At 39.5% G+C, this 8,104-nt stretch overlaps 1 protein-coding gene across 1 annotated transcript; it reads left to right on the plus strand.

Moving 5' to 3' along the window:
- Nucleotides 1-393: 393 nt before the first annotated feature.
- LOC140861189 (uncharacterized) lies at nucleotides 394-3,633 on the plus strand. Its single transcript, XM_073264198.1, has 8 exons — nucleotides 394-594; nucleotides 695-1,451; nucleotides 1,603-1,936; nucleotides 2,161-2,285; nucleotides 2,585-2,788; nucleotides 2,882-2,949; nucleotides 3,105-3,202; nucleotides 3,390-3,633. The coding sequence occupies exons 1-8, from the start codon at nucleotides 394-396 to the stop codon at nucleotides 3,631-3,633; spliced, it is 2,031 nt and encodes a 676-aa protein (XP_073120299.1).
- Nucleotides 3,634-8,104: the final 4,471 nt, after the last annotated feature.

An 8,104-nucleotide genomic window follows, 5' to 3' on the forward strand; every position in this document is an offset into this window, starting at 1 on the left:
ACTTCCTATTGGTTTATTATTCTAGTTCTTTCTAGTTTTTAGGAAGTCATTTATTTTCTCAATTTATTGAGAAAAGTAGTTTTTCATAAACAATCACTAGTTGGTTTTTGTAAACTGATTTGATTTTTTAGTGATTATTTCGCCATGAGGCATCGTACAAGTACTTAGTACTTGTGCATAAATATCTGTGTGCTATTTACTTTTTTTGTTAGTTAATTATTCTGCTGCATAGTATTTTCTGAAGTGTTGACAACACTGAAAGATAACACACACTCGAAAAGTTTTCTGGTATTTCTGTGATTTCAGACTGTCCAAACCTAACAAGTGGCGTCAGAGACATTCACTTGACGATACTAAGTGTGATTCTGTTTTTGTGTTTGACAGGACATCACAATGGAGATACCTTATTCAGGAACTGCTCAACGTCCTCCAATCTTGGATGCATCCAACTATGCTATCTGGAAAGTCAGGATGCGTGTCTACATCAAATCGATTGATGAAAAGGCTTGGCATCGTGTGTTACAAGGCTGGAATCCACCAAGGAGAACTGATGGAGAAGGAGATTTTCTCATCAAACCAGAAACGGACTGGAACGCAAATGAAACGGCTGCTTCGAATATGAGCAACAAAGCTATTTACTTCTCTTGATTCTAATATGTTTTCACTGGTCACTAATTGTGTATGTGCTAAACAGGCTTGGGAAAAACTTCAAATGCACTATGAAGGATCCGAAAGTGTGCGTCGAACCAAAAGAAGGATTCTCACTACTCAGTTTGAAAACTTGAGGATGGAAGAAAGTGAGACAATTGATGATTATGAACGTCGCTTGAGGAAGATCAAGAATGAGACAATTGATCTTGGTGATGCTATTTCGAATGAACGCTTGGTGAGCAAGGTGTTAAGATCACTGCCTGAAAGATTTCAAATGAAGATTTGTGCTATTGATGAATCGAAAGACACATCAATCCTGGGATTGGATGAATTGATGAGTTCACTTCGAACTTATGAGTTGGAGATGAATTTTGGAAAAAAAGACAAAGGTAAGTCTATTGCACTTCAAGTTTCCAATGACTCATACAATGATTTTGTTGATCTGACACAGGGAGTCAACGAGTCTAACTTAGGAGATGATTTTATTGCCTTACTTACCAAACAATTTGGTAACTACTTGAAGAAAATAAGAGATTATAAGAAACCTGGTCAGAAACCTAAAGTTTTGAATGCTCCTGCTGTTGGAAAACCATTGAGGATCTGCGGACCAGAACAGAATACCATCCCTTCAAAGAGTCAAAATCAGTTTCAGAAAGAAGGAAAAACACTGAATATCTCGAAGAAATTTGAATCTGTGAAGTGTCATGAGTGCACAGGCTTTGGTCACTATGCTAATGAGTGTCCAACCAGACTTCGTAAAGGAATGTATGTTTCCTTGAGTGATGATGAAGATGAAGAGGGTACATAACAAGGAGAAGAAGAGACTCACAATGCACTGTCAGTTCTGGTACAGCAGAAACACAGTGTTAGAGAAGAAACACAGTGTTGTCACAAGTTTCACAACACTTGGCCATAACACTGACCAGAATATAGTTTTTCTGAATGCTTCAGTACCTAAAGACTCTAACAATCAGGATGCTGATGAGGAAGAGCTGTCTTTAGAGAATGCCCAGAAGATGTATGAAGAATTTTATACTGATTGGATGTTAAGGTACAAATCAAATTCAATTCTATCAAAAGAGAATAGTGAACTGAAGGCATCAGTGGCTAGACTTGAAGTTGTTCTGAGCAAGAAGGATTTAGAACTATGCAAGGTCAAAGAAGATCTTGGAAGAGCCAATGCAACTCTCGCAAAGTTTAATTCAAGCAAGACCAAGCTGGATTCAATTCTGATGATGGGAAAAGATGATAGAGCTGGTCTAGGCTTCATAATAGCAAGTTTGAAGTAGGGGAGTCATCACAAACTATTTTTGTCAAAGAGAACAGTAACTCTGCTAGTGTTCCAATTGCAATTCCAAAGGAAAAACCAATTCCATTGAAGGCACAAGCTCCTGTTCAGAGAAAAAAACAAAGAAATCATAGGTTTGTTTGTCATTACTATCACAAGCAAGGTCACATCAAGCCTTACTGTTTTAAACTTAGGTATGACTATATGTTCTGGAATACTAGACAAGTGTTGCCAACACTGCACCAGAACACTGCCTGGAAGAAAAATTCTGAGAAAAAGGTTTGGGTACCAAAAACTAAATCTAGTTGTAATGTCGTTTATACTTCCTTGAAAACTAATGTTGCAGGTCATTGGTACTTCGACAGTGGTAGTTCACGCCACATGACAGGATTGAAGAATTATCTTTCTGACTATGTTGAATAAGATAAAGGAAAAGTGACTTATGGAGGAGGAGCAAATGGAAAGATTGTTGGAAAAAGAACTTTGAATGTAGAAGGACTACCTAAGCTTCACAATGTCCTACAGTGGAAGGATTAAATGCTAATCTTATTAGCATTAGTCAACTTTGTGATGATGATATTTATGTTAAATTTGATAAGAATTTGTGTCAAGTTTTTGATAGGAGTAATTCATGTGTTTTGATAGGGTCTAGATCATCGGACAATTGTTATCAACTTGGAGAGGATTTTGCTTGCAAATTCACCAAGGTTGATGATTTGAATTTTTGGTATCAAAAGTTGGGACATGCCAACTTCAAAGCACTGAAGAAACTGAGCCAGTATGATGCTGTACGTGGAATGCCAAATCTAACTTCTGGAGTTCCATATGTGTGTGGAGACTGCCAGAAAGGTAAGCAAACTCGTGTGTCACATCTAGTGTTACAACACTGTGGGACAAAACGATGTATTGAACTCCTACACATGGATTTAATGGGACCTATAGAGGTTGAAAGCTGTGGAGGTAAGAGATATTCATTTGTGTGTGTTGATGACTTTTCAAGGTACTCATGGGTAAGTTTTTTAAGAGAAAAGTCTGAGACTTTTGATGTTTTAAAAAAAATTGATAAAGCAGATCACTAATCTGTATGCTTTGAAGGTTATCAGGATTCGAACCGACCATGGTAAGGAATTTGAAAACTTATTGTTTGATCAATTTTGTGAAAAAGGAAGACATATCACATGAATATTCAGCACCTAAGACACCTCAGCAAAATGACATTGCCGAAAGGAAAAACAGAACCCTCCAAGAGATGGCAAGGGTTATGTTAAGCTCAAAAAATATTGCAAAAAGATTTTGGGCTGAGGCTTTAAATACTGCATGCCATATATCCAATAGGGTGTATTTAAGGAAAGGTTCTACTATGACTTCCTATGAAATTCTCATGGGAAAGATGCCTAACCTTAAATATATTTCATGTTTTTGGATGCATATGTTATGTTTTGAATGACAGGATGGAGTTGACCAAGTTTGATTCAAAAAGCGATAAGTGTTTATTCCTTGGATATGCATTGAATAGTCGAGCTTCCCGTGTGTTTAATTTGAGAACTAGAACTATCATTGAATATATTAACGTGATATTTGATGATTATGCAGATCTGAAGGGGAAAACAATTGAAGACAATATTGATGATCTGCTAGATACTGTTATTCCCCAGACTGATTCCAGTGTTGTCACTAGTGTTGTCTCACCTTAAAAATCACCCAGCACAACACTGAGTCCAACAATATGAATGAACAGAATACAAAAGATCAGGATGTTTTTGAAGATGAAATACAAGATGCTGGACATGATGTATCAAGCAGAATTCAGAAAAACCATCATACTTCACAAATCATAGGAGATGCACAAGGAAGGATGCAAACTCGAAGAAAGGGAAAAGTTGATTATCGAAAAATGAGTGGGTTAGTGTGCATGACTTTCGCATACTCTCAGGTAAGATATTCTTGCTTTGTGTCTAGTATTGAACCAAAAAATGTTGGTGATGCTTTAAAAGATGAGTTTTGGGTCAATGCTATGCATGATGAACTTGAACAATTTGTTAGAAATGATGTGTGGATCTTAGTTCCTCCACCTGATCATAGTAATATCATTGGAACAAAGTGGATTTTTAAAAACAAAACTGATGAATCAGAAAATATTATAAGGAACAAAGCTAGGTTGGTAGCTCAAGGGTATACACAAGTTGAGGGGGTGGACTTTGATGAAACTTTCGCATCTGTAGCCCGAATAGAATCTGTTAGATTATTGTTGGCTATTGCATGTCACATGAAAATGAAACTTTTTCAAATGGATGTCAAAAGCGCATTTTTGAATGGAATTTTGAATGAAGAAGTGTATGTAAGACAGCCTAAGGGATTTGAAGATCCACATCATTTTGATCATGCTTATAAGTTGAAGAAGGCCTTATATGGATTGAAACAAGCACCTCGTGCTTGGTATGGAAGGCTCACGGAGTATTCGCTTGACATTGGATTCAAAAGAGGTGAGGTAGACAAAACACTTTTTGTTCAAAAAGTACAAGGTAACATTCTTATCTGTCAAATCTATGTTGATGACATAATTTTCTGTGCTTCATCTCAAAAACTTGTGAATGATTTTGTTGAAAGCATGACTGCTACCTTTGAAATGAGCATGGTAGGTGAGTTGAATTACTTTCTAGGATTACAAGTGAAACAAACGAGTGATGAAATCTTTTTGTGTCAAAGCAAATATGCTAAGAATTTGGTGAAGAGGTTTTGTACTGATCATGTTAGACATATGAAAACACCAATGGGAACTAATGAAAAACTGTGCAAATACAGTGTTGCTGACAGTGTTGACAACACTCTGTACAGAAGCATAATTGGTAGTTTGCTATATTTAAGTGCAAGTAGACCTGATATTATGTTCTGTAGTGACCCTTACCCGGATCACCTACTAAACAGAACTTAGACATGCAATTAACTTAATAAACAGATATCAGAATAAACTGCGAAAACATTACTAAAATTACAATACCAAGGCAAGGAATCTGTAAATATCCAAAATAGATTATACAACCAAATCGAAAGCTGTATCAACCCAAAACAACAGAAATAAACCTAGACGAAGCTCCAGCTGGCCAACCACTGCCTAGCCCCTCTTGGAACCACCCGCCTCGTCCAATCGCAAACCTGCCCTATGAAATAGGGTGTCCAGAAACACAGAGTACGAGACGTGAGCATAAAACGCTCAGCACGAGAGTATGAGTATACATGTATGCAAAGTGAACTCCCTATAACTCTAGGTCAAGAATCAGATAACAGAGACAGACCGGGCCCTGGTATGTAGCACGCTGTGCCGTCGCTTCAGGAGGTGGCTCCCATACCATAATTCCAGTGGATATTCCGGACCCAAATCGATGAAAGTCCAACCACTAACAGGATAGGGAAAACCCTTACTAACAGACATCTCGAAGGAGATAGCTCAGTATGCAAATGAATGCAGCATAAATCAATGACATATAAACCATGCAGTCACATAATACATGCATACTCAGTCAGGATATCTCGAACAGTACTTCCGTACCTCAAATCAGTGCAAGCTCTACCAACTCTAGGTCCATGCCTATAGTCTGCTCTACACTGCCAAATGATACTACTATCATTATAGTGCTCTAAAAGCCTTAACTAAGCTATTGCATACTCCTAAATATTTATAGGAAGCAAAAGCTATACCTTCGTCCGTCGTTAGCCCTTTTTTGTCGATTGCCTCAAAACTAGGCCAAAGCTCCGCTACGACACCTGGATCGCTATGTCACTTCCAGATTCCCCACGGGACGCCTAGAATTCCCTAGATCTGAGTTAGAAGGCTAAGAAACCAGAGAGAAAAGGAACTTGGTGTGCCTAAAAGTGAGCCACGCATCCCTTATATATAGGACGAGTTCGGGCCGTCCGAACCCGACTTTGGGCCGTCCGAACACGTTCGGAGCCTCCGAACTTAGCTTCGGGTCGTCCGGAGTCACATCATGGACGTCAGCAATGACGAAATAGTTCGGGCCGTCCGAACCCAAGTTCGGATCCCTCGAACCAGTTCGGAGCCCACTAACCCTGTTCGGGCCCTCCGAACCATCCAAACCCTCGGAGCCTTCTGGACCATTTTCGGGCATTCTAAATCCATTTCCGGACTCCGTTAACCCATCGAAAATCATCTTAATCAAGTTTAACCCGCCTAATCATAATTAGACACTTGATTTGCTTAATTTAGATACGGGTTACTACATTTTCCCCCACTTAAGATATTTGGTCCTCGAAATAAGATCTTAAGTACCGAAAATACAACCAATATGCAGAAACACTCTTTGCATAAATCAAGTAGTATCCACATGAACTTCAGACTGATCGTCACATATCTTCGCAACAAAGATACGTGAAACACGCCTCGGATACTGGACAAATATGGTGGCAAGGCTAACTGATAAGCCAAATCACCAATGTTCTCTAAGATCTCAAACTGATCGATAAATCTGGGAGACAGCATACCCTTGAGACCAAACATGAGAACCCTGCGAAAAAGGTGAAACTCTCAGAAATACTGTCTCCCCCACTTTTTTCTAGAAGAATGGAGTATGACAAGTCGCCCGTACAACGCCTCAACAGGTGCCCTCCCGATGTTACGATGGTACCTATTTTTGTACGCGAACTTAATCAATGACAACTGATCTGGCTAAACTGAACCAAAATCCATAGTACATGCCCAAAGCATGTCCTCCAAGGTATGGATAACGCTCTCCATCTGACCATCTGTCTCTGGATGATATTCAGTATTTAAACTGAAAGCAGTGCTCGTAGCACGCTGGACACTCCCCCAGAATATGGAAGTAAACCTGGGTCTCGATCGCTGACAATGCCCAGTGGCATCCATGAAGTAGAACGATCTTCTGGATGTACAACCGAACCCTACGATCAATAGAGTACTTTCGACTGCTCTTCGAATACCCACTGTTCCTGCGAACCATAGCAGTGATAGTTCCTCGTCAAGTATACCACTTGATACCGACTATCCCTCTTGCTAGAACTAGTTCGTACTAACGATAAGACCAGATACAACCAACCTGTATCTCCACTAGTCTAACACTGACATCGAATCCCAGAGGTAACCGCAAGTGTTAACCAATCGATTCCCACTTGACGTATTGCCACAGATAACAACCAATCCCAAAAGTTCCTAGCATCGACAGACTTACATTCCGTACTTATTTTCTTCGATGCTGACTAATATTCTCAAAGAATATCACCGCTATAATGCTGAACACATAGATGGGACCGCAACATCTACAACATTAGTAGTCTGGATTAAATATCACCACTATCTCGTCACTCGAGATATCAATTGAATTCGCAACACTGGTTATACAACCATAGATAACAATCCCAATTCACACTTGACTCGCTACCAAGATGAACAAAACTAGTTCACCTCAACCCTTCGCGCAATCCATGACACATGCGGTAAACCAACGAATCTACCTGATCGATCTCGGTCGATCCCAATACCTCAATGGCATAGCACATCAGAACGTACTGGGAAATCACCAACAACAATCTCGCTAGACTCTGAACACAAGTCTCAGCTGTCGTATCATCCCACGAACAAACAACTGATATCGGCCTGCTAATGCTCATTGAATTCCGCAACACTCGTCGAATCACAATTCAACGAAAATCCTCCGAGAAAACTGCTGGAAACGCCTAAACAAGTACTCGGCTAACAGTTCCCAAAACTGTAGTCCAATAGCAAGGAACAATCCTATTTCCAAAACTGGGTCAACCATTGCTAATACCAAGCAATGTTCAGATCAATTATGTCTCCTCTTACCGAGAAGATACTCTTCCTGAAACGTTACTAAGTCCGAACATCTCTGCTTACCACTGATAACTTTATCCAAGTTATCGAACTAGCTATGACTTACCAAAGTCAAAACATGCAATCACTTTCCGTGATCTATCGAACTTGAAAGTCCAAACGACTGCACTCCGAAAATCTCAACCACCCGAGAATCCTGAATGCAAATAATTCTCTTACTGTTCCGAGACATTTACTTAAAGGATCCAAACTCATAAGCACGACGGCTTATAGTATCGTCCCAAGTATCTCTCGATTCATGATATCTCAATCACTGATCAGCTCAACCAATTGACCACGTC

The sequence above is a fragment of the Henckelia pumila genome, chromosome 4 (genome assembly GCF_033568475.1).
Source record: "Henckelia pumila isolate YLH828 chromosome 4, ASM3356847v2, whole genome shotgun sequence".
Classification (NCBI taxonomy): domain Eukaryota; kingdom Viridiplantae; phylum Streptophyta; class Magnoliopsida; order Lamiales; family Gesneriaceae; genus Henckelia; species Henckelia pumila.

What these genes read in the sequence shown, in the direction of transcription:
- LOC140861189 (XM_073264198.1), top strand. Translation starts at nt 394, where the DNA reads ATGGAGATACCTTATTCAGGAACTGCTCAACGTCCTCCAATCTTGGAT. An exon ending in TGATGATGAAGATGAAGAGG is followed by an intron (nt 1,452 to 1,602) that starts GTACATAACAAG and finishes TGAATGCTTCAG; the next exon opens with TACCTAAAGACTCTAACAAT. An exon ending in CAAGAGATGGCAAGGGTTAT is followed by an intron (nt 3,203 to 3,389) that starts GTTAAGCTCAAA and finishes TTTGAATGACAG; the next exon opens with GATGGAGTTGACCAAGTTTG.